Here is a 27,832-nt window from a genome sequence, read left to right as displayed (position 1 = left end):
TTATTGCGAGTATGGAGTGCAACTTCAAGAAAGCACAAAAAAACTGCAATCATGTCTTATTTTTTGTTAAGGACCAAACTTCACCTTCAATTGCATTGCATCCATGCAACAAACAATACATTGCTAAATCCATCCACATTTAATTAAACTCCATCATGACACATTTCATTAATCTAGTTCAATCAATTACTTTTGTAATGGTCACACCATATTGCAATCCTTGACTATCATAGTATACTTGTCATATTTCTAAGATCTCATTTATGAATTGATAATCCACAATCTCAAAATTCTTCTTCTCCAAAATGCAACATCCAATGATAATATTCTATACCAAAAACTACCAACATCAATACTTTAATTCCTAAATTCTACACTATCTATGCCTTGAGCCAAAACCTACAACATAAACCCCAGCAAGTAATGCTCCAATTGACATAATTAGACCAAAATTAAATTACGTACAAAAATATGGTCATTAATATCAAATAACAATTTGAAAGACTATGAAACCTTGAATATTTAAATCATAAGAAAGAAAGAGAGGAGGGAAGGAAGGGAGAGGGGAGAAAAAGAGAGAGATTTAGGATCCAATATTAAAGAAAGACTTGGCTCTTTGAATTAAGGCCAAACAACTAAAAAAGTACCAACTCACCAAGATGCATGTTCTTGCCACTTTGATTTTAAACGCCCTTTGGACTTTGTAAACATCTTGTGATTGCCTTTTAATCAATCATAAAATGCCTTGTGGATTTTACAATCTTTACTATCAATGCATCAATAGAACTTTGACATTAACATCATTTTGTTTTGCTTCATTCACTACAATTCAATTACTAAAAAAAATACTTGATAAATATATAATAAAGCTAAAGAATGTTAATAGTATAGCTTTGCCATCAATACAAAGGAGGGTAGGAAAATGCCCTATGAATTTCCATGTAGAACTCCTCAATTAATTATAAAATATAGGGATGAATAATAAAATGGGTTGTGAACTCCATAAAACATGAATCTTTTTGATGAAAACAAAGATCTATATATGTGGTGAATGAAAGCCATTACTTATCTCTTTAAGTGATCTTAATATATAGATTATTATTATTATTGTTTTAAGTGATAAAATCAAATGAATGTTCTAACTTTATAGACTTTGATTCATTGTATATTCATGAATTCCATGATTAATTATGAATGAGGGATGTTGTTGTGATTTTGTAACTTTGGAGGTTGAAGTTATTAATTAGAGTATGTAAGAAACTTTGTTTTTATTTTATTGATTTGCAATAATAGTTAAGGTGCATATTTTTATGGCGAGTGATGCAATCGCACCACATCTTTTGGCCAATTGAAAGTTTTTCATTGAATAGCTTAATATTATGTGTCAAGTATGTGAATGATAATTTTTTGGAATTAACATTGGTTCCTTGTTGTACAATCTTCTTGTCCATATAGAAGCTATACTCCATCTACTTTTGTTAGCTTTAATAAGAATTTTTTTTAAACTTGCAAATACTTTTAGAAACATAATGCATACATGTGAGTTTACAAAATTCTATAAAGTAATTATAGATCATAGCAAGTGGCTTCTTGCTCTAATATTTTCTTTTATGTTAAATAACTCACTATTTCATCAATTTCTTTCTCATGCACCGACAATTAGCTCCATTCATTCTTTTTTTAATATTGATGGAATTGAAGTTGTTGAATGCAAGGAATACAAAAAATTTAACAATGGCAAAAAATCTAAAAGTACAAGGAAATGAAGGTGTGGATTGAAATAGGACCAGACTATCTCAAAAACCTAAGATCCTTCTAATCTAAAGCAATATAAAGCCTCATTACAAAATAAGACAAAACAAACCAAAATAAAATTGAATAAAATTAAATGTAATAGGATATGAAAGACAAAATTGAATAAACAGAAATAAAACAAAACATAACTGAACAGAAAGATGCAAAACTAAATTTTACTAAGAGAAAGGATCTAAAGCCATACTTGATCAGATGCCCCAAAAAGCCTCAATTAGTTCTATTTATACCTTGTCCTACCACCCTAGATTTTCTAGAATATTCTTAGATAGTGGACTCCACCTAGATAATTGCCTTAAATTTCTTTTGTAGAAGGTTCTATAGTAGATTCCATCTACATAATCACCTTAAGTCTTTTCAAGAAGGTTCTATGGTGAATCCTACCTAAAGAACCATTTTAAATTCTTTTTAAAATATTCTAAAATGGATCCTATTTAATCCACTAATCTAACTTCAATTCTAGAAACTTCTATAGGTCTAACTATCTATATAATTATCTTATCTATACCTTGTCACAATTAATCTCATTCTATTAATGTGGAACTTCTTTGTTTTACTTTCAATGGTATCTCCAAATTGTCTCTTCACAATAGATGATATTTTGTACAAGTTTCCACGTTGCATCATAAATGGGATAATCTTTCCAAAAATCTTTGTACTAAAGTTGTGGATGTCTACTACCATGACAAAGGTAGCAATACTCTAAAATATTATCCACTTCATATTCTTATTAGTCATCAACTACAATAGGTGGTAGTGGTGGTTGGTGTCCATCCAAAAAGTACTTTGGCTCGGTATGAAATTCCTTCAATTATAAAATATAGAAGACTCGACAGACTCAAATATGTTATAGAAGCTCGAGGTGGTATGCAATATTAAAAATTACTGCAGAAATACGAAAAGGTCTAAGCCACCGAGGTGCTAGTTTATGGATTTGGGTCGATGTAGCAAGTGAGAAGTTGGCATTGAAGAGTAATACTTGATCATCCTTTCGAAAGGTCTTGTATTGCCAATAGTTATGCGCATACTGCTTCTATCAATTTTGTGTAATAAAGAGGCAGTGCCATGCCTCTTGTAAGGCCATTGGAAATTATTGTATAAATTCCAACTACAAATGCATGCAGTATATCTTCCAAGGTTAAATTTACACATTCTATTTGTCCATCTGTTTGGAGATAGAAGGCTATAGACATGACAAGTTGTGTGCTTAATAGCTTGAATAAGACTTACCAAAAACTTCTTGTGAAGCATGGATCCTGATTTGAAATAATGACACAAGATAATCTATGGTGATGAAAGATGGTATCAAAAAAGACTCGTACAAGCATTGAGGCATCAATATCCAAGCGTACTATGGCCAAGTGAAGTTGCTTGAATAGTCAATTCATAAAGATGGCAGTTGCAATATGATTATGAAGCATCTGCGGCAAATATGTACTGAGATCCATTGTCACCTACTCCCAACCTGCCATAGATAGTGAAATTGGCTCCAATAGTCTAGGAGACATTGCGTTGGGTGCTTTATTACATTGATATGACTTCCAAAAGCATACAAAGGCTTAAACATCATAATCCAAACTTGTCCAAAATCATGTCCTTGAGATTCATTCTAGAATCTTCTTTCGTTCCAGATATCCCGACATTGGGATATCATATTCCTCTTGAAGTATACTTGTCCAAAATTTAGCATTATCAAATACATAAATTTATTTTTTGAAATAGAACAAGCCATCACTAAGAGTATAATCTTGATATTATATATCACCCACCTTCAACCGATTGGTAACTATCTTAAAATAAGCATCTTGATGCATAGCTTCCTTCTATTTTGTCTCTTTGATTAGATCTGAAATGCTATTACTAATGGTAGCAACTTCTATCTTGTCTTTCGATTTATCTTTCAAGACTAATCTCTCCAATAAGCTAAGTGATACAATATGTTGTTGCCTTTGCTTGTACTCAAGTTGGATATTAAAAAGCTGTAACTATTTTTTCCAACAATGATGTCAAAATTTCATATTTTTCAAATGCAAATCATGTTATCAAGGATCATTGGTTAATCTGAACAACCACTAACAATCCCAATAGATAGTATGACCACATCCTTGTAGCATGTACAATTATTAATTGATATTGATCATGTGCAAAATAATTACACTCTGCCTTCTAAGCTTATATAATTCATATGCCATAGTTGAAGGTCCCTACCATAGTCTTGTTAAAAGATTACTCCAATAGCAAAGTGAGAAGCATCAATGTCAAGCATACAATGAAGACGACTACATACTTGTCCAAAAGGTCTTGAAACAATCTGTTCATTTGATTCATAAAAGAGGTTAGAACATTAGTGATGCTAAAAGATAAAACCAGCCATTCAAAATATCCATAGTACGTATAAAATGTCATCTTTTTTATATCTTCTCTTGCAATAGGTGTTTGCTAATAGCTGCTCCAAAGATCTAATTTATTAAAGATGGTCGTACCTCAAAGTTGGTCAAAAAAATCATCCACGCGTAAAAGTGGATATGCATTTTTAACAATATGCTTATTGAGGCATCAATAGTTGATACAAAAGCAAAGTCCACCATCTTTCTTGGGTGCAAAGAATACAGTACTGCCTATAGTGATGTGCTTTCTCAAATGAGACCTTTTTCCAAGAATTCATCCAATGTCTTTCTCAGCTCTTCAAATTTTTTTGGTATTAGGCAATAAATTGGTCAACTTATTGGTTTGGCTCCAAGCAATAGTTTTATTTGAAAAGGGGCACCTTGATCTGGAGGTATGCTACTAGGAAGATTGATTAGAAAAACATCATAATATTCTCGTATAAATTGCTCTGCCTGTTCTATCTCTTTAACTATCTTTTTTACCATTGATGTAAGATTTGGAACCACTATATATACCAGTTGATCATATTATATTTGCTTCTTCATAAAGGTCGTCTCTACAAGTAAGTCTTTGATTGCAGATTGTCTTTCCTCTTCACTTGATGTGAAGGTGCAAAGAATCACTTTACATCTTCCATCTTCAAAAGAGATTGTCCTTATTATCTAATCAACTTATTTATTTTTCATTTCTAGCCAGGCATACCAACCATAACATCATATCTTTGTGGTATCAATAATCCTTGTAAGGCATCAATATCTATTAGCATTGGTTGTTGTGCCATAATATTAGATAGCGGCATAGGACTTCATACTATAAGTTGTGATCCACGATTTTTGAAATCTATAGCATCAACCCTCTCTATGATTCGAATTACCTCTATAAATATTTGTAGATCCTTTAGTTCCACTTCTTGTTCAATCCCACGTTTCAAACCTCGGAGGAATTGATCCATCATCTCCACCTCTAAAACATTGTCAATTTGGAGACATAGAGACTTAAATCAAGAGATATAAGCTTGCATTGATCTAGCTTCTTTAAGATTTACCAATTGATTGTGTGCTATCTTCTCTGTATTGATGGGCCAAAATTGTTTCCTAAACTCGGTCTCAAACTCTTCCTAGTCACAAAATCTATTTTGAGCTCTATAGCTTTGAACTCGATGTCACCACCAAATGGTTGTTGTATCTCTCAAATAGCTGGCTACATATATAACTCCTTCAATGATATCAGTAGAAATGAATAGAATAGGATATGAAAGATAAAACTGAGCAAACAAAATTAGAATTGAATAGAAAGATGCAAAACCAAATTTTACTAAGAAAAAGAGTTTAAAGCCATACTTGATCAGATGTCCCAAAAGGCCCTGGCTATTCTCTTTATACCTTGTCCTATCACCTTGAACTTTCTAGAATGTTCCTAGATGGTGAGCTCCATCTAGAAAACTATCATTTTTTTTTTTTTCTAGAAGATTATATGGTGGGCCCCATCTAAACAACAGCCCTAAATTCTTTCTAGAATATTCTATGGTAGATCCTACTTGGTCCACTAATCTAACCTTAATTCTGGAAACTTCTATAGTTCTAACTATCTATACAATTATCTTACATATACCTTGTTACATGGATATAGCCATTACAATAAGGTGATGTCTAAAAGAACATAGAAATAATAAATCTTAAATTCTAAATATACAAAAAAATAGTCTTTTTTCTAATTGGACTCACATTTATCTATTCTAAATCTTAAATGAACAAATAAATGATCTTTATCTTTGTTGAATTTACATTCATCTATTTCCTATAAAAAGAATTAATACTTAAATTATAAAAAAAATTATTTAAATTTTCACCTATTTTATTTTTTTTTTTAAATTAATTATATAAAAAATAAATTTATAAGTTTAAAATCTATAAACAACCAATTTTAGTAAATATTAGTAACTAAGCAAGGAATATTAGTTGAAAGATATAAATTATAGAGGATACTATTGTACACACATTTATATACACTAGTACTAGAACTTCTTGTTTTAATTTTAAAATAATGTAATAGAGCATTGTGGCTATAAATATTTATAGAGAATGTAGAAATTAGTTATTATTAAAGCTTGATTTTGAATTAACATGACAACACCAAAATTGAAATAACAAAATATTATGAGTTCTTTCCAAAGTAGGTAATAAATAATGTAGTAAAATTCTATAGAATGTGGCTTTTTGTGCCAATCTTAAATATTAAGTCCTAATCTAATTTTTTTTTCAATTATTGAAATACTTAGATGAAGTAAAAAATAGCCAATAAATTTAAATAGATTCATATATGAATAAATACATGAAGAGATGTAATATTCTTTGGATAAATGTACATCTATAAATAAATATAAGTGGCTTTAATATACAATATCAATATGTCAATATATATATATATATATTATGACGAATTAATAAAAATTATTATTTTTATGGTTGTAACTCAATTTAAACTTTTACAACCAAACCAGCTTTAATATCAAATAACAACTATTATATATATATATATATATATATATATATAGCCTTATTAGCAAAAATGGCAATCAACTGATTACAAACATTTTGACTATTTAATATCTTACATCATATCAATATGCAGTTGAGTTGTTGTTTAATAAATGAGACAAAATTAAAAAATACAACTAAAAATAGTTTATAAAAATTTCATATCTAATAAAAAATTCGTAATATTTTTTTGATTTTCTGTAGATAAATTTTAAAACATGGTTAAATGTAAAAATTACAAGATTAAAATAATATTTATATTTTTCAGTATAAATTTTTATTTTTCTTAAGATTTTTATTTTTTTATTTTTTTTTGCATATTTAATAGAATAAATGAAAATTTTAATTTAAAAAGATTGAATTAAATAGGACTAAAAATGATTTTATAAATAATAAAATAAAATAATAATATATAAAGCTAATAAACAAATTCACAATCTTATTGTTGAATAAATTAATGTTATAGCCAATAGACTTAATAAAATAATCATGTAAATTTTTTAAATAATAATTTAATAAAATAGTAAAACCATATATATATATATATATATATATATATATATATATATATATTTTCATTTGAAAAATGGTCAAAACCAAAAATAAGATTATATTTTGACTAAAACTTTACTATGATTTAATATTTGTAATAATTAAATTAAAAGTAAAATATAAGTTATAACAATAATCATAGCATAATTCAATGTCTATCTTTGATAAATATTATAGATTTTCAAGATTAACTTATTTTATATTTTTCTTATTTTTCCTATAAACTTTGTTTTGTATTAATTTATTTTAGTATTTATGCATGATTTTATTATGTATATTATATATATGGTGGTATCTATCTATATATATATATATATACATATTTTTAAAAGTAATATAGATTATCAATAAATATAATAAAAAATAATATTAAATACTATAATATAGGTATTTATATACTTAAAATGTTAGTTTTTTTAAAATATTAAATATCAAATATTTATTTTTCCTTATTATTATGCAATCAATGTTAATTATTCAATCTTTAATATTTAGCATGTATGTACCATTTTTAAAAAGAATAATTAAGAATAATGTTGTTGATTAAGATTATTTTTTCTTGCTCTAAAAAATAAAATTGATAAAACCTCAATTAATGATACAATAAAATATTCTTTATAAAGAAATAGACTTTACAAGTGCTATAAATCAAATGTAAGACCTTGTATCAAATTGCGTATAAATTTCCTATTGATATGTAGTCAATAATTAATTTAATGTTACTTGTACAAAAAACTAATATTAAGATTGATACCATAAAATAAATCTTTTAAATTAGTTGAATACAATACAACTCTTACAGAAAGAGGTCATTTTTCTTTACTAAAGATCAGATGTGGGTGTCAGTCATCTCACATACTGAGACCAGCGTGGCATACCAAACTTCCACTATTTCAATCCGCACTTTTAATTCTTGCCAAACGGAAGAAGTTGAATCTTTCAATCATAAGGTAATTTACTACTGTATATATATATATATATATATATATATATATGTATACAAATTAAAAAATTTTAATTATATATATATATGTATACAAATTAAAATTTTAAAAAAAATCAAAAAATCAAAAAATCAAAAGACGAGGAGCAGCTCTACAAAGTGATTGAGAATCAACAAAATTTACTTACCAAGAAGTACTCATAAGAGAATTGTGCAACAAATGGCCTCATGAAGTCCATCTTTCAGTTCGAAGATGTTCGACTGCTGAACGTGTCAAATTACATCACCTTTTGCAACTCCTTACATTGACCAACAGCGTTGATTAGATTTTGCACTTGCTGCTCGAGCTGTTTCACATTCTCCACAGCTTCATCAAGTCATTTCAGTTGTGTTGGTTTGCTGGTCCAGAGAGAGTTCACTGTCCTGGAGTTTCTTCTTTAGCTCGCTGAATTTCGACCCCCGAACACGCTCTGCAATGCTGCGAGGATGGGTGGTCCACGTTTCGCTCATCTCAAAAGGCACCGACAAGTCGGCTAAGTCGTCTAATTCCATGGTGAGGCTGAAAGAAACGAGTTTTGGTGGGCAGACTAGCATTTTTCGAACAAGATCATCTAGATATTAGTATTCTGTAAGTACCGTAGAGAGACCAACAGTTGAGTAACATGGTGATATTGTACGATTACAACCACCATTCTGCTTGATGTTTTCGATGGAAGAGGTTTCAACTTGAAATTAAAAAAACCGCCGCGTTTGCAAGCTTTGATCACTCTCGGTTATTGTATCCTGTAGGGCTACGATTAAATCCGCAGCAGAGCTGCCCTGTCGGAGAAGGTTACTCTTCATAGGTTGACCCAACGAGTCTTTAATGTGCAGATTATTTCCACTTCAGAAATTGAAAACAAGCTCATCACACTAATTTTTAGCAAAATAACCGTCCAGGGAAAAGATCTTTCAAATCCATTTTGCTGGTTTAGAACATAGTAAAGAAACTGTTTGTTTGTTACAATTGGATCAATATGTTATCAACTGCTAACAACCTAGTATGGCGCAACCTTAAGTTCCTAATTGGTAATACTAACATTTCACACATCTAGCTATTTAGTATGAGGAGCAGCGCCTGGAAGATTGAGCTGAAGGGGCACCTCCCAATACCGATACTATTAACCTGACACCTAACGGATCGGGATTGGGCACAGTGATACGGATCATCAAGAGAGACCGTTTTTAGACACCAACACTCTCTATCGGAATCTCTCCCTTGTTACCGCAACTCACGTAATATTGCAATGTTGTTAGGTGGTGCATTCTTGAGCTTTCAGCAGATCGTATGTCTAGAGTGGTGAGCGACGCTCTGAAGTCGGGTTAAACAAGTCCTTGCTGCAGGCGGAGAAGAAGAGGAGTTGAGCATTAAACTTAACGAAGAGTTGCCTTTGGGGGAGAGTCGACAGATGTAGGTTGCAACTTTGTGATAGATCTGGTGCTTCTTTTGAATTCAATAGAAGGCAAGAACTGATGTACTGTTAAGTACATCAATGTATCCTTATGATTGTAATTTTCAAATAAAGTTATAATAAATATCAATGTACTTTATATTTTTGTTCATAACTGGATTATGAATTATCTTTATATTTGACTAATTATTGCTAAAAATCTTTGTATGTTGATTGGTTGATATGCCCAAAATCTTTGTATGTTGATTGTTTGCAAGTATTTAAAATTTCTTGCAACATCAAAGGTAACTTTTGTAATTAGCTTTGGAAGTAGATTGTAAACATGGTAGGTTATAATTTACTTAAAGCACCAATGGTAGTAGCTCTAATACTATTTACAATACTGCTTATCAAGCATCTAATATCGTTATTCCTTACATAATTTGTATTTGCAAAAGTAGTGAGATTTAGAATGTTGTACTTAGGTAACAAAATGCCATAATCTAATATACCTTTTAAGTAACATAAGATATGTTTTGTTGTATTTAAGTGTATCTAATAAGAAGTATCAATAAATTTGAAACAATAATTGATTGTTAATTAGGTGTCATATTATCTTGTTATAATCAAACAAAGGCTTCTAATTAAAGCCCAATACTTTTAAGGATCACATTTAAGTGAGTTTATATTGGTTGAAAATATCAACTTTAAATTCATAGGGATATTTAAAAATTTAAATTTATTCATGTTAAATCTTTCTAATATTTAAATAATATATTTTTGTTGATGTATCTTTAGGACATCTTTTATTTAAAGAATTTCTACTTCTAATTAAAATTCTATCTTTTTTAAATCCAACATCTCAAATTGAACCATAAATTTAAGTCTAATCCAATGGACTTCAACATCATCATCAATGTAAATAGAAGATCATTAACTTAAAATAGAAACACAACAAATTTTCCATCATTTTCTAAGATATACATATTATAATTTATTGTGCTTTTGACATATTTTAAAATAACTAATGTCTTATCTATTTTGTGATATTAAAACCATTAAGTTTATTTTAGTCTATACAAGACTTTCAAGAATAGATACATCATGCCACTATTCTTAAGAGACAAAAAACCTAGATTGAATCTTTATACTTACTATCAATAACTTCTACTATATTCACATCTTTTCTATGTTTTTTCCTAGGACAATACTTGTTGTCTAGATACTTTTTAGAAATATAGTCTTTCTTATCATAGCAATAACATATGGATTTAGAACATGAATCTTTTTGTAATTTATTATCTTTCTTTTTGAAAGTTGAATTAAAGTTCTTGCTAACTTTGTGTTTATGAAATTTTATGATTAATACCTCTAAGTCTTCTTTTCTAAAATCAAAGTTCATAAGCTCCATCTAATGCAAGACAACAATCAACTTAGTGCTTAGTACATCAAAAGAAAGAAGCTCTTGTATATTAGAAATGATAAAGATTTTAGAGTCATAGTTATAAGATACTCCATTGAGTATTAAGTGAATGAGAGTTATATCTAAAATGTCTTGTGTCATACAAGATATTTGATCTTTTTATATCTTTGAAGGTGTTTAGATAATCCTAGACTTTCTTTCTTTTATTTTGGTTTCTTGAAATTATCAAAAATTATGATATATCACTTGATTGAAATTTATTTGGTAGTCATGACCATTGATCTATTAAATTGGCTATATCAGCTACCACTTTTAAAAGTTTATCCTTTATAGATATAACTATGGCATGATTAGGCATTAGTCTTTATTAATTGAAGTTTTTTCTCAAATTTATACCTCCTATAAAAAATAAATATGAATTAGGTATAATTTTGCTTTCAACTATTTTCTATAAACCTTCTTTTTTGTGTAGTGCTTTTATCTTAATTTTATATGTATAGAAGTTAGCAGCTACTTCCAACTTATTAGCTCTACTAACTTAAATGTTTTTGTTCTCAAACTATTCAGCCATTGCTATATCTAAACTTCTTTTTAACTTCTAGTGATATAGGAATTCCAAAATGGACTCTCTTTTTCTTAGTCTTTTTTTTTTTTTTTTTTTTTTTTTTTTTAATCTTAAACATCTAAATAATCAAAGATAAAAAAAAAAAACACATTCAAATATAAATCCTTCCAAATATTTTTTAAAAAAATTCTTATTCTTAAATTGCTGAATCTAATATTGAACTTGCTTTGATACCATAAAGTTTTTAATCTGTAATAGTAATATCTCACATTTATAGCTTTATAATTTAAAGAATAATAGTGAAAAGGCTAAGCCAAAAGGATACCTCTTAGTACTAATATTGTGGACCTAAAGAGACTTAATAAATCAAGATTAGGCACATTGATACAAATTATTGGAAGAAACTATTTTTTGAACCAATACAACTATTGATATAGCTAGACGCAAGTATATCATTGCATATCAAAGACCACTAATTAAATTCTTTAGTCTGATTTGTTAATATCAAAAAATTAGGACCTTCTTTTGAAATTCAATTTCACATACAAGAAATTGCCAAAAATAATTCAAGCTTGAAGTTGTGACCATCTTCTTTGAGTATGTCTTGAAGAGAGCCATATCTAAGAATGGACATTAGTTTAAGTATTAGAAAGAAACTTAAGAGACCTTTTCTATCTTTCAATGGATTTGACTCTTCTAAAAATGAATCATCATTGAAATCAATTATGGATTGCAAAAAATTACTTAGAGCAAAATGAAATTATTGCAGTTTTTTGAGGTGTCAAGAAGAAGTTTACCACTAAGAAGGCACATCAATGCTTGATCCCAATTAATTGATACTTGACTAAATCTAGACAATTTTAAAACCACATCTCTAACATCCAAATTTCAAGTCTTATATGTTATAAATGGACATTGTAGAATATGGGCAAGAGATTTTTTGTTTGGCAATTATGTCAAGTTTAAGTAAATATTTGTCTTATTAGGCCTTGCTCTAGGAAGTTTTGTACATCTAGTTGTTTATTCAATCTAGCTGACATGAAAAAGCTTCCATTCAATAAAGAATTTTGTAATGTAAATTAGCCTCAAGACTTTGAGCTTGAAAAATTCAAATAAGACATTGCACTTGCTAATGACAAGGATTCATGATAATGTTGGTCAAGAGAATGCATCATATTTATTTCTTTTTCCATGAATCCCATTCTTGCAATCGACATCAAGGGCATCTATCTATTAGATGCTCTTAAAATAAGCAAAGAAAAAATCAGAATTGCTGCCTAATATATGTAAATTCTACCATTTATTGCTTTTAATCATAAGAATTTACATAAAAACAAGGATGCTCACCAAAAAATATGGTTCCTTAAAAACCAAAATAAATTTATTTAGAATGCTAGCGAGGGAATATAAAGTTTTACAATTTTTCAAGAGCCTTCATTGCCATTCAATAGTCTTGACTTCATTCTCAATGAGGATATCCCTATTTGAATATGTTATGATATAAATCTTGTTAATTTGTAAAACAATTAAATTAGACACAAAGTGCAATATCAATTGACATACTTTATTGAATTTACATCTGATTAGTTGAATCCGTGCCATTGTCAAGGATTTTTGATATAGATTTTCAAAAAATTTAGTTTATTGATATCAACATTTTAGCTTCTTAAGTATTTTATCTTACACATTAGTAGGAAATTTTGCATTCAAGTTCTTTAAAAATAATTCTATATTAATATAACAAAGTCTAAAAACAAAAAAATAAAACAAAATGATAGAGCGAAAAAATATCTTAGAGGAACATTTACCTTTTACAAATCAGGTCATAGACTTAGTGTACAATTAATTACACATGTAAAATAATTCAATCTATTTTATTTATTTGTTTATATATTTTTAATAAATAACATATTATTATTGATGATATAAAAAATATTATTAAACTTATATCCAACTTTTGACATAATATTAAATTAGATATTATTGTTTTTGTAAGTAGAGATAACAAGAGAAAATAGAAAAATTGTATTTAAATTATTTAGGTGAATGAGAAATTAAGTCATGGTACAGCAAATGCAAGCTTCACAAATAAAAAAATATAAATAAATCAATTAAATAACTTAATACTAATTATTTTAATATTAAAATAAGTAAATTTATAATAGCCATTTTATTATAATTTAAATTTTGAGTTAAATTATTTTTAAAAAATATAGTATTTAGGCAAAAATTGAATAAATTATATATATATATATATATATAATTCTTTATGAAATGTTTTATTGATATTTATTTTATTTATAACATTCTTTATATTTATTTTTATCCTTTGGTTTACTTGATTTTTTCTTTAAATTTTAAGTCATCCATCTATTGTAATTAAAATCATTTATCTTAAAATTAAAAATTAAAAAAATCAACACAAATTCATTTTATAAAATTTATTCAAATTATATATTTTTCCTTATTATAAATTTTTAAATAAAACTTTAAAAATTATAGTATATAATAATAATTAAGTTAATCTTATATTGAAAATACAATGAAAAAAAAACAAAAAACAAAAAAACTTAAATTCAACATGGTTCAAAAACACATTCACACAGTCAATAATTCATATATACCTTTTTATTTATTGTGCTAAAAAAATAATTACAAACTTAATATCATGATTGCTATAAATTTTCTATAAATTGTAGAATAATTTATTTATGAATTTTTTTTGCACAAGCATAACAACTTGCTGAAGTAAATGTGGCACACAACAATATTGCAGAAGTTAGATTCAAAGGTGCAATTATTAGCTTTTTATTCACCTACAATCTTATTTCTTCTGCTTGCTAGTGAAATATATATATATATATATATATAGGAGCCTCCAATATTATTCTCTGAATCATTCCACGTTTGCAATGGCACACACTTAATTGTAAATTTCATTTACAAAAAAGAGCTCCAGATTACTTGAAATGGGCATCTACATTACCGGTTGCCAAATGAAGATAGTTGGGAGTTGCTCCTTTGGTACTTGTAGTACATAATATATGAAAAAAAATAAAAACTTTAGGTAGAAAGAAAAAAATGAATTTGTGCCACAAATCACACTCACTTGACCGAGTTACAATAGAATTTCTTTACAGCGCTCTAACATGCTCCACTTAATGTTGCTTGCGATCAATTCTACAAGGATGATATAATTAATTGCATCAATATATTAAATAATCACTTGCTTGATAATGCTTTGTTTTTCTTTTATCTCTTTGGAGGTGAATTTTTATTACAAATCACATAAATACCTAAAACTTCACTGTATTGCTACAACATGCAGCTCATGCATAAACAAATTCTATTAAATAGACTTGTTAAGATTATGAAAGAATAGAGTTTGATTCTTTAGTAGAAACATCATCTATGAAAGGAATCAAAAAGAACAAACCAACAATAGAGAAGTAATGTTGAATGCAATAGAAGATCAATGGAACTGTACACATATCTAAAAATCAAGATCATGAAGAAAAAATATAATGTAATATTAATTACTGAAATAATAATCAAACATACTATATAGTAGACTAAATGAATCCATGTTTTTGTCACAAAAAGTATGACTCAAATGAAGTATTTTTTGAAAAATATATTTATAAGTCAATGAATGTTTTTTAAATTAAAAAAAAATAAAAATAACAATAGAGCTTTCAATTATAAAGTAGGATAGCTAAACTTGTGCCATCATCATGGACGATATGCACCAAAAAAAAATAAAAAATAAAAAATATTCAAGGAAATACTTGTGAAAATATATATATATATATATATATATTAAAAAATCATAAAAGTGTATTAAGGCATTCAAAGATGTATTAAAGTTAAATTTAAAAGATATGAAGTAATTTATTATAATGTCTTTAATAAATTACTTCATTGCATAAATTTAATCTATAAATATGAAGTTATAAAATTATAAATATAAAAATACAAAACTATAAAATCATATAGATATTTGATAAAATTATAATACTATAAAAATATAAACTGTAAAACTATAAAGATGGAATATATATATATATATATATATATCTTGAGAGTCTTTTTATCTATAGAATCCATCTCTGTAATAAGCAATTAAGATTTCATGGTTCTTGACAAATAATTCATAGTTGTTTGGAAACATGTGGGAGTTTGAAAACTAAATTGTTTTTGTAAAAGTAATATCTAGATTACATGAACATAGTCTACTCGAGTAAACTTGATTGAATTCAAACCAAAAAATAATACTTGCTTTACTACAATTCTTGGTATAATTTTAGATAATTCTTTATTCTATTATATTTTATTATATTATTACCAAAGGTAATAAAAAGTGCCTTCAGAATTGATTGAATTGCATAATATCTCTTGCATTTGCTCACTCCTAACAAAGCTAATTGTCCAACTTTTGAATAATAACTCACTGCTTATAACAATAAGACAATGAATTCCTTTAGCTTACAATCAATTCTATAGGAATGACATAAAAGTTGAAGTGAAAAAAAAAATACAAAATAAAAAATAAAAAATCAATCTCTGATCTTCAACTATCAAATCCTTTCTTTTCCAATTGTCAACAAATTATAAGTTTCTAGTGATAAAACTCATTGTTATTACTTCTACACATAATGCCTTGAAGTGCCTCCAATCTTGTATTTTTTTGTAAGTCAATTAACATAAAAAGATACACAACTTGAAGCTACTTTAAATACCTTAAATAAAAGATTTTAAGTTAAGAATCAAATAATTTCCAAACTCTCCACAATGCCGTAGTAATATATAATGTTATAGTGACTCTCAGCAATCAGTTTTCATTTGATTGCTCATACATTGTTTCTAAATCTGAATAATTAACTACTAAAATGAGAAAGCATACAACGTTCAAACTATTTCACCTTAATACACTCACTTTTAAATTTCTAAAAATATACTTATTTTATAATATAAAGTATAATAAAAAAATTATATATTTTAAAAATTATACGAATATTTTTTTGTATAATTTTTTGTGTACTACTCTATAATACAAAGCACAATGAAGATTTTGAAATGCAATGCAATTCAAATACATATAAATTTTTGAATCTTTTAAAATATTTAGAAATACACTCACTTTATGATGCAAAGCTCGATAATATGATTTAAAAAGAATAGAAAGCATGGTTTTTGAAATCTTTGAAGTTCTATTAATTTTTTTCTTATATTAGATCATAAATTTATCCTTGCTTTATACTTTCACTTACAAATTCTTTGACAAAAGCTCTAATACAATATATAGATACTTCAGATATAAAAAATAAAAACTTTCAGCAAATGCCTATTGTGATTGCAAAGTGCAACTTCAAAAAAGTACAAAAAAAATGCAATTAGGCCTTCTTTTTTTATATAAAAGACCAAACTTCATCTTCAATTATATTGCATGCATGTAACAAACAACACATTGCTAAACTTGTCTCTATTTTATTAAACTCCAACATTACACATTCAATTAAAGTTTAGCAATGATAGATCTATGTAGCAAATGAGAACCACTATTTGTCTTCACTATTTTTTTTAGATTTTCATTACACAAAGCTACTTGTAATGTGAGTTTTGAGACTGAAATAATTGGGTGCTTGACAAATCCATTCTTTACTAAACACTTTTTGTTTGGGCAATATTTGAAGAGACTCAATGGCCATGTGAATGAAAAGCTGTTGTTGTTTGCTAGTTAAAGCATCTCTCAAAGCTTCAAGTCCTTTCTCACCATTTATGATTCTTTGTAAAATGCCTTGATCACTTGTAAAACATCCTATACAATGCCTTAATCATTTGTAAAATGCCCTATGGAACGTCCTATGAACTTTAGAGAAGGCAAACTTTTTTAATGAAAACAAAGACCTATTGATGCAACTACCAAGGACCACTACTTGAATCCTAAGGAACCCCTTGATCAACTGCAAAATGTAGTGACGAACTGTAAAACATATAGTAAAGTCTACAAAACATGAGCTTTTTTGATGAAAACAAAGATCAATCCATGCGGTGAATGAGCACAACCACTTGTCTTCTAGAGCGATTTTAATATGCATGCAATATATATTATGTATATTATTTATTAGTTATAAATATATGTATTATAATATATTATAAATCTAATATTATAGGTTTATATTATATACTTAATATATATTAATGTATATATTTTAATACATATTATATAATACTATACATAATATTATATCATATAATATATATATATATAATTATTACATAAATATGTTATATAAATATTATTATAATACTATATACAATATATTAATATATCATAATATATGATAATTGTATTATCTATATAATGATATACAAATATTATTAATTTTATTACATTGTAATATTAATATTTCAATATATAATATGAAGATATTAATGTAACAGTATATATTATATATTTGATTCAATTATATATTAGATTTTAGATTATAATGTTATAATACTGTTATGATATTTTCTTGATGTCATAACGGGTTTGTAATGTGTCTTTATGAACACAGTTTAATCTAAATGAGTCTTGTGAACTCCTTGTGAATTCTGCTTGAGTGCATTCAGTCAAAGAATTGTAAAAATAAAATAAAATGAGCCCTGTGAACCCCCTGTGAACTCCTTTTGAACTCCACTTGAGTTTTGGCCAAGCTTTTGCTTCCTTTTAAACTCCAGCCAATCTTAAGTTTTTTGATGAAAACCAAGAGGGGTGCATGTGGTGAAGGAGAGCCACCACTTGTCTCTTAATATATAGATCGCTCTTAATATATAGATTTCCATTTCGGGTGCATGAATGGTACTACAACGTATGTTGGCCTAGACTCTATGAATTTAGTGCAGTACACAAGTAATGTTATAGCCTCATTCGGCACCCATTGAAGTTGCACACAATGTACCGAATCATCCTTCGATGATCGAGCGGTGAACTGCATGTACCGAATCATCCTTCGACGATCGGGCTGTGAACTGCATGTACCGAATCATCCTTCATATTTGAACAATCCACCAATGATCAGCGAAACAGTTGTTTAATAATCTTCTCTCATAAGAGAATTCTTAGAACGGAGGTCATAATGCAATTCGAATGAGCATATCCTTTGCTATGATGAATATGAGATTTTTGTAACCTAACTAGAGGTGTTAGCATTTACTATACCAAGAGCGTCGCAAAATTGGCTCATTAGAATGATGCCAAACTGCAGATGCGAACAGCTGCTATACTCGGAGGAAATATTTTTGATATGAAAAATTCACTCTTCCGTTCTTCAAAACTCATCAGTCCTGGTAGAAGGATATTTTGTTTTATTCGTTGATTTTTTTAATGCATTTTATTTTTATTTATTTTATTTCATTGACGTTAACGAATTGGTACAAACAGGAACACTACACACTAGTCCAGTCAGGGGAGTTTGCGAGGAGCTCTGCTGCATCACCAACATGACTACCATCAATAAATAAAAACAAGGTGAATGCCTCCCCTTCTTTGGACTCGTCACTTCGCCTGTGGGAGCCTAATGCCGAATGATTGAGATATCTATCAACAGCTCATTACGAATGGAAACCAAATCAACTCTAATATAAATTAAACTAATGCACATAAACACCGAAACACAGATGTGAATGTCGGCAACGACGCCAGTGAGGTTGACGCGAGGTGGTGGATTGGGCAACGATAAGTGAGAAATAAGAAAATTAGAGTTAGGGTTTCAGAGTACACTCCAACACCTTCCTCCCTTATCATTGACAAAAAGTAATGCACAATTTTGGATTTTATGTAATAAATAAATAAATACAAGGTGATTAATGAATTTTCTATAATCGTTTTTGTTTCATTAAAAATAATTCGCTTCAAATATCACAATTCAGATGCAATAATAGATTTAATGTTTCTATTTTTCTTTTCTTTTTCTATTCTTGTATTGTCTTTGATAAATATCAATGCATGTTATTGTGTTAGTTGGTTAGTAAATTAGTTAGGTGCATGATAAATATATTTATGCAAAGAAAACATTGCATTAAAGTGTGAGGTCTTTATTTTTGCTATGTGTTAACTTATTAACTATTTGGAAGTGTATTGATCAAATATTTTTAACTTGGAATTTCAAATGTATTGTAATAAAAAACACATTTAAAAAAGATCTTTTATTATTATTTTATTGGATTTGGTAATATTCAATATTATGATTTATATATATATATATATTAGTTGTATTATTAATTATTTTTGTGCATTACTTGCATAAACTTGTTTTTAAAATTACTTTTAATTAATTGTATAATATGTTTGTTTGCGCTTGTGATATCAAATACAATGCTCTAATGTTATTTTGAACAATTTAAATACTATTATAATACTTTTGAAGATTTTTTTATAAAAAATATAATTATTTAAAATATAATATTATTAGCCTCATTTATATGCCATGTCTTATATGAGCAATTGTGAGAAAAAAATATATACTTGAATAGTAATTTAGACATTAAATATCAAAAAAATATGTTATCTTTAAGTTTTTTTAGTGTAGTATGTATGTATGTACATTTATATATAACTTTTTTTATGTTAATATATATATAAATTAAAAATTCTATATATAAATAAATTACTAATTATAAAATTAGATAGAATTAAATAATTTATACAAATTAGCACTAAATCATTTTCAATTGAACCAAATAACATAATATTGCATGTGCTATTATATTTCATAACCTTTATCACCAACTGCTTATTAACTAAATTTTATATATAGATTTAAAAATATATTTATGTTGACAAGTACATGAAAATTATATTAAATAAATTTTATATATAGATTTATAAATATATTTATGTTGACAAGTACATGAAAATTGTATTTATTAAGGAGACATCAATTAGACATTGTATAATAATATATTATTTTGAATTAAATAAGTGTTTAAATTATTATCATATATATATATATATATATATATATAATGGTGTTTATTTGTCTATATGTGTTTTCATCAAAATGGGCATAACATTCCTTCATGAGTCCATTCATCTATTAAGTTCATCTAAAATTATTAACCAATTCTTGTTTCTTTTAAGTTACTTAATAAATGAGAAAGTAGAAAGAGATTTGATATTTAGTGTCGATACCAAGAACCACATCCCATGGACTTTAACTATATTTTATGTTGTTAAATTTTCAAGAAACATATATAATTAACTTGTTATAATGTTATTTTTATTTTTATTTTTTTAAAAAAAACCTTTAATAATTATTTTTCACCTTCTCTGGAAACATTTATGGCCTCATTAATTTTTAACATAATACTTATAAAGCAAAGCAACGGGCTCCAATGCTAATGTGTGTGTAAATATATACATAGCTAGATTGATTTTTGAGCCGCAAATTTGTGACATGTAAATAATATCAATTGATTGTTTTAATTTAAAAATAATTATAAAAATCCAAATTCAAAAAAAATAATTAAAAAATTCAGGTTTATTTTAAAATAAACATCAGAAGCATGGAACTTATAAGCCTTGTTCAATTAAATAATCTCTTTTTCTTGGAAAAAAAACACAATATCTAAATTGTGATTCCGAAAAGCACAAAAAGGAAGAGATCACGGGTGGTGAGCGCGGGCACGGGCCGGCATCCGCCACTACAGGGAAAGAGACCTATGACATCTGGTACCCACCCGTGCCAGATTCCGAACAGAATCCAGCAGCGTGACTTCATCCATTTAAACGAATGAATATACTAAACAACGAATGTATAGATGAGAATAGTCTATCGTCACGGCCACGTTCATTCGTCGGCCCAGCCTACTCTTCCGCATCTTGCTCCCCCATCCGCCCGCCCCCCCCGCTCCCCTTTTCCAGCGCCCTTCATCTTCTTATTCAACTTCGGAATCGGATCACGCGATCAGCGCTCGCATTCGATTTGGGTGCTTGCAAGGGACTTGGCGAGGTCGCTGCAGATCTGAGCTGCAAGGTCGGGCAATTGGTTTTGAGCTTTTCAGTTAGTTCTGGCGCTTCTGGGTCGATATCTGAAGAGGACTTGGGGTGGGGATTCTTCTTCGGCGCTCGATTGGGGGTGTTGGGGTGGCAAGCCCAGGGAGCTGCGAGGATTAAGAATTGTGGGTTCCATTGGTGAGTTTTTTTTTTAATGCGCTTTGGATCCAGCTTTCGGTCGTACGTGTTTCTGGGTGCATCGGGTGGGCTGCCGGAGTGTCCGAGGTTAGCCGGGTTCGCCGGAATTGTTACCTGCAATGGGTGGGAGGGTGGTGCTTGTGAGCAATTTTTTTTTGGTGGTTTTTGCATATTTATTTGAAGAGGAAGTCTTTTGAATATGTTTGACTTTTTCCGGTTTGAAATTTGTGCAATGATGAATGTGGACGTGCTCCTGATATTGGTATTCCGAGGTTTATGATCACCAGAAGGCTTTTTTATCACTGAACTGAAAGCTGCCCTTGGTCGTGCAGGTGCTGTTATGAATTAATCTGAGTTGTTAAGAATCTGGGTTGGTTGCTTACACGAGAATCTAAAAAAATTCAGGTTTGATGCGGGTCAGTTCCTGATCTCAAGGTAACTGATTTGAAAGCCTTTAGTGATGATCGTGGAATAGAGGAGACGGAATGTAGTGGCTTTTTTGCTGGAAGAAGTTTTCTTGAAGTGTGGAAAAGAGCGAGTCTATGATGATGCCGGTCTGCACTGACGGCCACGGTGACAGATGGATTCTCTGGAGTAGATGGAAATGTGAGTTGCTCTTGTAGGCATTCACCCGCAGATATTGTCTATTTTATTAGCTCTAAATGTTTGATCAATCAATGTGTTCCTCATTTTTCCGGGTGCTCAATGCATGTTAGGATCCCGCTCTTGCGTTTTGGAGCAGGGTCATTTTCGTGTTTATGCTTGACTGTGGATTGTGCACCGAACGTTAGGCCTATCTTTGTTCTGACGAGATGCTATCGAAAGTTTTGACCTACCATGATTTAGTTTTTAGAGAAATCTCACTGTGTCCCCATATGAGTCATTCCGAATAAATATATTGGAGTCATAATTTTTTACACTTTGTTCATACCAGATTTGTAGTTGATTTGAGTCCTTTGATCCTTGTTTTCGGATCCTGCTGAATTTGCTAATTCACTGATTTAGCAAATACCGCTTGGAACGATTCTTTCCGCTCGTGACCATATCTGGTTGAACTTCCTTTCTGACGAGCATTTTCTTCTTGTTTACCTCCAGGAATACTGCTCAGACCGTGCTTTTGGTTCGACATGCAGGGGGTAGTTGAGAATCATTAAGGGCATCAGTGAACTTGGATGCAGAATTGAAAGGATTGAGAAGAGTGGCCGGTGCCGGTGAAGTTAAAGGGTCCACTGGCTTTAAGAATGACGGCCGCGGAGTGTCCAAAGGGTTCTGATCCAAACTGCCAAATAGACATATTCCTCAATGTGTACGATTTGACTCCCATGAACAATTATGTATACTGGGTGGGCCTAGGGATTTTTCATTCAGGCATTGAAGCGCATGGTGCGGAATATGCGTTTGGTGCTCACGACTATCCTACTAGTGGTGTATTTGAAGTTGACCCTAAACAATGTCCGGGTTTCACGTTTCGAAGGTCGGTGCACCTTGGGACCACTAGCCTCAATGCAGCCGAGTTCCGGAGTTTCATGGAGCAATGTGCGGACGAGTACTATGGGGATTCGTATCATCTTATAGTGAAGAACTGTAACCATTTTTCTGATGATGTGTGTAGAAGACTAACTGGAAAACCCATTCCTGGATGGGTTAATCGCCTCGCCAGAGTAGGCTATATGTGTAATTGTTTGCTACCCGAAGGGCTGCAAGTCACAGCTACTGAAGCTCCAGGATGCCAGAATCCAAATGCAGAGAGCGTTTCTGAGTTTGCGGAAGGAAAGGAGATGGTGGAAAGTGAGAGTGATCAGGAGCGTGCGTTAATTACTGCGCCCAGTGGCAATACTCAAACGTTAATGAGGGACAGCTTCAAAGAGGTGGTTTTCAAACCTATGAAAGACGACGGTTTATGACCTCTTTTTCATCTTCTCGTGACCTCTCTCTCCACCTGTGGTCTCTTAAAAATATCTTAGGAGGTACTGACCTTCAGCCTACCTGTACCACTCTCATAGAGGAATGGACGTGCGTGTACCTAATAGCTTGCTACTGGTTAGGGTTTGGAGCATTCATTTACACACTAGATTTTTGGTGGGTGGCATTTGGGGCTGGCTGTAGCACTGTTTTGGTTCCCATAGAATACTGCGGTTTGAAAGCGTTCCTAGGTTAGTCTGTATTTGATTGAATAGTGGGAAGCAGTGCAAGGAACAGAAGTGTTTCTATTGTAAGTGAGTTATTCGTTTGTATCTGATTAGGCTACTTCTCTTGTCCCCCATTTGTATTTACGTTAAGCAATTGTTGCTTCACATTATGTGTTGCCACATTAGCCACCAACTACCTTACAAGATTTCAGCATATTGCTGCATTAGTTGGCTTCCTTCATTACCAGATGCAGGTTTTGTTTCATGCACGAATTGTGCACTGCCGCTTATTGAATAAACCCATTGGTTTCTGGTGAAAGCTCAAGAGAGCAGTGGCTTGTGTGTTTTGATATCTTCTCAGTATTTCTTGTTTTGAACTCTTTCCGTTATTCTCTAGCTTCAAGGCCCTGTTTGTGAGTAGTCTATTATCTATGTTGTGCGTAGTTCTAGAAGGTTTGTTTGTTGGTGTTACTTTACTTCGTCAAATATGGGAGAGAGCTACTGCGCGGAGTTTGGTTTCAGTTACTAGTTGATGACTGCTCACTGAACTATTTCACATAGATATGAGATAGTTTCATCAGTTTCTATTGGTAACAAATTGATAGTGTACGGTGCAGAGAATAGGGCATGGTGATGATGCCTTGCAGGCTGCCAGTCGGGAGAATACACAGACTGTGTCGCAACCCCCAGAACTAAGTGCTTCGCCTTCGCAGGTTATGCGAAGAGCTGATGGAGTGAAGGCACAGGATAGAGCATCTGTGAACCCGTGAGTTCGCACTGCACGCCTCAAATTCACAATCGTTCCGCTCCAGCTTGTTAGCAAAAAACAAAATCTGAGACGCTTAAGGCTGGTTGTCTCAGAATCGTAGGCACTGTTCCCATTTGGGAATGAAGGAAATGGATATTCAAGGTAGCAGTTTGTGCTTGTAGAATTCTAGCTTAAGTCCTAGTTGGATGTAGCGCTTACAAGTTCCATTTGGGGATTCAATGTCATGGGTAGAGCTTTAGAGGATGACGGCACACTGAGTAGGATCCACTTGTTCTAACACGACCAGTTGAGATTCAATCAATCCATTGGAATCCGCAATGCTTGTGTATCCATCTCCCTGGTTATAATTATGATGACATAAGAACCGCGTTTGGACGTAGTAGAACCATGGAAGTGGCGTGCATGCATTGATTTGGCAGTTTGATGGACTTTCGCACTGGCCTCTCATGGAATCCCCAACTTTTTTTCAGACGTATCACTGTAGGCAGCCGCAGTGGCGAAGTGGAGAAGTGATTTGCAGCATCGTCAGTAGCAGTGGATGGCTCTCATGTGCGCTTTATTGCATTTACAACGAGGAGTTTCAGTAGGTATTATCTGTGCATTATCCCCTGTAGAATTGGAACTGCTACGCCAAGTGTTGGGACTTTTTATTTTCCATCCAGGTTTAGAAGTAGGCAGATTCTGAGTCCCTTTTGCACCTGCGCAGAATAATCCGTTTTCAACGCCGAGGTATTCCCACCACATTGATGTTCTGGTGTGTTTCTGACAACATACCGCTAGCTGTATTATTATCGATCTCTTCTATGTATTAAAGAGTTCGTTCAAAGTTCAGTGAGCGTCAATGTGTACGTAATTATTATTGGCGCTCCAATATTTCTTCCTGAACCAGTTACAGCTTGCGTCATGAAGGATTGTTGTAAAGGATTGTAACGTTGTGAGGTGTTGCTGCAGAGTTTTTACCACTTGGGTGGTTGCAAAATCTTCAGTCAAGATGCTTCCATAGACAAGACCTTGTGCATTGTTACAAGTTTAAGTACAGTGGAGCCCCCTTTCATTTTAAACAATGGTTAACTTTTTCTAATTGTTAATAGACAGTCACTTAAAATCAGGAAGTGTTAATTGGCATTAACTCCAGTGGTCACTCATTTGTTGAAATTTGTTGTTCATGTTTGTTAACCGAGTTGAATGTGGATGTGAATGAAAAAGACATGGTTGACAAGGTATTATTTTGTTAGTTATTTTATTTTATTTTATTTATGATATTGTGAAGCTTAAGCAACAAAAAGAACTCAAATTTGTCAAAAAAGTCAAGATTTAAAAATCACATCAGCACCATCGGCAAACTTAAATAATATAGTAAAAAAAGACTTGACTGAGAAAAAAATGTCTTACTTGGCAATTTTGTCACTCTTAAGACCATGATATCAAATAAATTGGAAATCTCTACTTCTTCGACATATCTTTCTGTGTTTGGTTGCTTCAGCTCAACAGTGTTGTAAGAAAGATTAGAGAACCTTAATTCTTTTTGATAAATCTTAATCTGTCCAAATGTTCAAGTTCAAGAATGTTTTCTGAATGAAATCAGAAATGTCAGTCCTCTCAGAATTGATTTTATTTTACTCTATTTTATTATTTTTGTCAATCATAATTTTATCCATGAGTTGGATCATTTGTGAAAGACAAACATTTAACGTTACAAATAAATTCATTGGCATGTTTGCATAATATTATAAATTAGTACAAAATAAAAACAAAAATAAATATTGCTAACTTTTTGTTTTTCAAGAATGTTGTCCTATTAAGCTTAATAAATTGCATCTATAAATTCTTCAAGAATATGTCGATTCTCTCAAAGTATGTATAAATAGTTTTTTTTTATGAATTAATAACATCAAAACGTTATACTATGAAGTACCTTTATAACCATATCTTTGTATACTTTTACTTTTTTTAATATTAAATTTATAAAACATAAAACATACAAATTTAAATAAAAACATATTTATCAATACAAATACTTATTTTCAATTTCTTTTCTTTAAATAAGTTGCTTACATATATGTTATTATAAGATGCATTTGCAAAGGCATTCTATTTCTTTGATTTTAGTGCATTATTCTTTTTAAAATTCTAAAATTTAAACTTGTTAGTATTATCAATCTTTGTCAAGTTATCTATTTTGAATTTTTCATATAATTTTATTTTATGTGTGCATTCTTAACCTTAAAACTCAAAGATTAACAATTACTTGCATGTTATACAATAATCTTTCATCCAATAAGAATAATTTGCCAAATTTTTTGTTAAAGATATATAGAATGTAGATAATGATTTTATAATTTTACAGGAAATTGATTATTTGCACCATTGTAAAATTTGATCATCATTAATTTTTGATATTGTACTAATTTTTGTAATTAGGTTATGGTTTCAACATAAATATTGTAATATTAATTAATTAATTTATTGACATCTTCTTATTTTGTTATATTGCATTATGTCCCTCTTTTAATTTTCTATATATATATATATATATATATATATATATATATATATATAATATTTTTTGTATTATACTTAACTATTATTTTGATTTTATAATTTTTAAGCTTATATATATATATATATATATATACATAAATTTTTAGCTTAGTGCAAATAAAGTATATCCATGGTCTACTAATGATGGTTCTTAAATGTATAATTTTTATTGTTATTTGATCTAAATTACTTAAGTTGCAAGAAAATCAGTACATAATTAGAAAACTTGTTATTGTGCATCTATCATCTATCAAAGTTTTAAAAAGATTATGAAATTTTAAAGTTTTTGATGTAAAATATATCTACAACTTAAATTGATAATACAATTGTAAATAGTAACCTTGTGTATTTTGATAAGGAAATCTTGAATATATATTTGTTTACTATTTCAAAACTAAGTTTTATTAGTAAATGTGGTGAGACAATGTTAGAATTGAATATAATGCTGTACAAAATTAAGACACTTATAAAGATGCAAAAATATTCTTTTGTTTTATCTTCTTAAATATAACAGATGGAATTGACATAAGAAGTTAACAAATTACATAAAGTTAGAATAAAAGGAG

At 29.7% G+C, this 27,832-nt stretch overlaps 1 protein-coding gene and 1 long non-coding RNA gene across 10 annotated transcripts; both read left to right on the top strand.

Moving 5' to 3' along the window:
* The first annotated feature begins 18,091 nt into the window (after nucleotides 1-18,091).
* On the top strand, nucleotides 18,092-19,516 carry LOC141045647 (uncharacterized). The gene is made up of 3 exons (XR_016504114.1): nucleotides 18,092-18,670; nucleotides 18,901-19,163; nucleotides 19,313-19,516. It is a non-coding gene; the product is annotated as an uncharacterized LOC141045647 (long non-coding RNA).
* Nucleotides 19,517-21,567: 2,051 nt separating this feature from the next.
* On the top strand, nucleotides 21,568-25,801 carry LOC112285161 (deSI-like protein At4g17486). 9 transcript variants are annotated; one of them, XR_016504110.1, is made up of 6 exons: nucleotides 21,568-21,827; nucleotides 22,160-22,433; nucleotides 22,961-23,695; nucleotides 24,574-24,722; nucleotides 25,196-25,312; nucleotides 25,432-25,561. XR_016504110.1 is itself a non-coding variant. In XM_090251751.1 (5 exons), the coding sequence occupies exons 3-5, from the start codon at nucleotides 23,069-23,071 to the stop codon at nucleotides 25,236-25,238; spliced, it is 819 nt and encodes a 272-aa protein (XP_090107877.1). In that variant the 5' UTR covers nucleotides 21,569-21,827; nucleotides 22,160-22,433; nucleotides 22,923-23,068; the 3' UTR covers nucleotides 25,239-25,561. The 9 variants fall into 9 exon arrangements, 2 of the variants coding, with proteins under 2 accessions (XP_090107877.1, XP_024381529.3); XR_016504111.1 differs by having other exon boundaries at nucleotides 21,590-21,827; nucleotides 22,160-22,243; nucleotides 22,923-23,695; XR_016504109.1 differs by lacking the exon at nucleotides 21,568-21,827 and adding an exon at nucleotides 25,677-25,801 and having other exon boundaries at nucleotides 22,166-22,433; nucleotides 22,923-23,695; nucleotides 25,432-25,454.
* The last annotated feature ends 2,031 nt before the right edge of the window (nucleotides 25,802-27,832 follow it).

This window comes from Physcomitrium patens, chromosome 7, assembly GCF_059467195.1.
Source record: "Physcomitrium patens ecotype Gransden chromosome 7, ASM5946719v1, whole genome shotgun sequence".
Lineage (NCBI taxonomy): Eukaryota > Viridiplantae > Streptophyta > Bryopsida > Funariales > Funariaceae > Physcomitrium > Physcomitrium patens.
The sequence above is the reverse complement of the archived record's forward strand: the minus strand, read 5'-3'. Positions and strand labels throughout refer to the sequence as shown.

Coding starts and splice junctions, on each gene's coding strand:
- LOC112285161 (XM_090251751.1), top strand. CDS start 23,069: ATGACGGCCGCGGAGTGTCCAAAGGGTTCTGATCCAAACTGCCAAATA. Junction 23,696..24,573: donor TGAGGGACAGCTTCAAAGAG/GTGGTTTTCAAA, acceptor TGTACGGTGCAG/AGAATAGGGCATGGTGATGA. Junction 24,723..25,195: donor GATAGAGCATCTGTGAACCC/GTGAGTTCGCAC, acceptor ACTTTTTTTCAG/ACGTATCACTGTAGGCAGCC.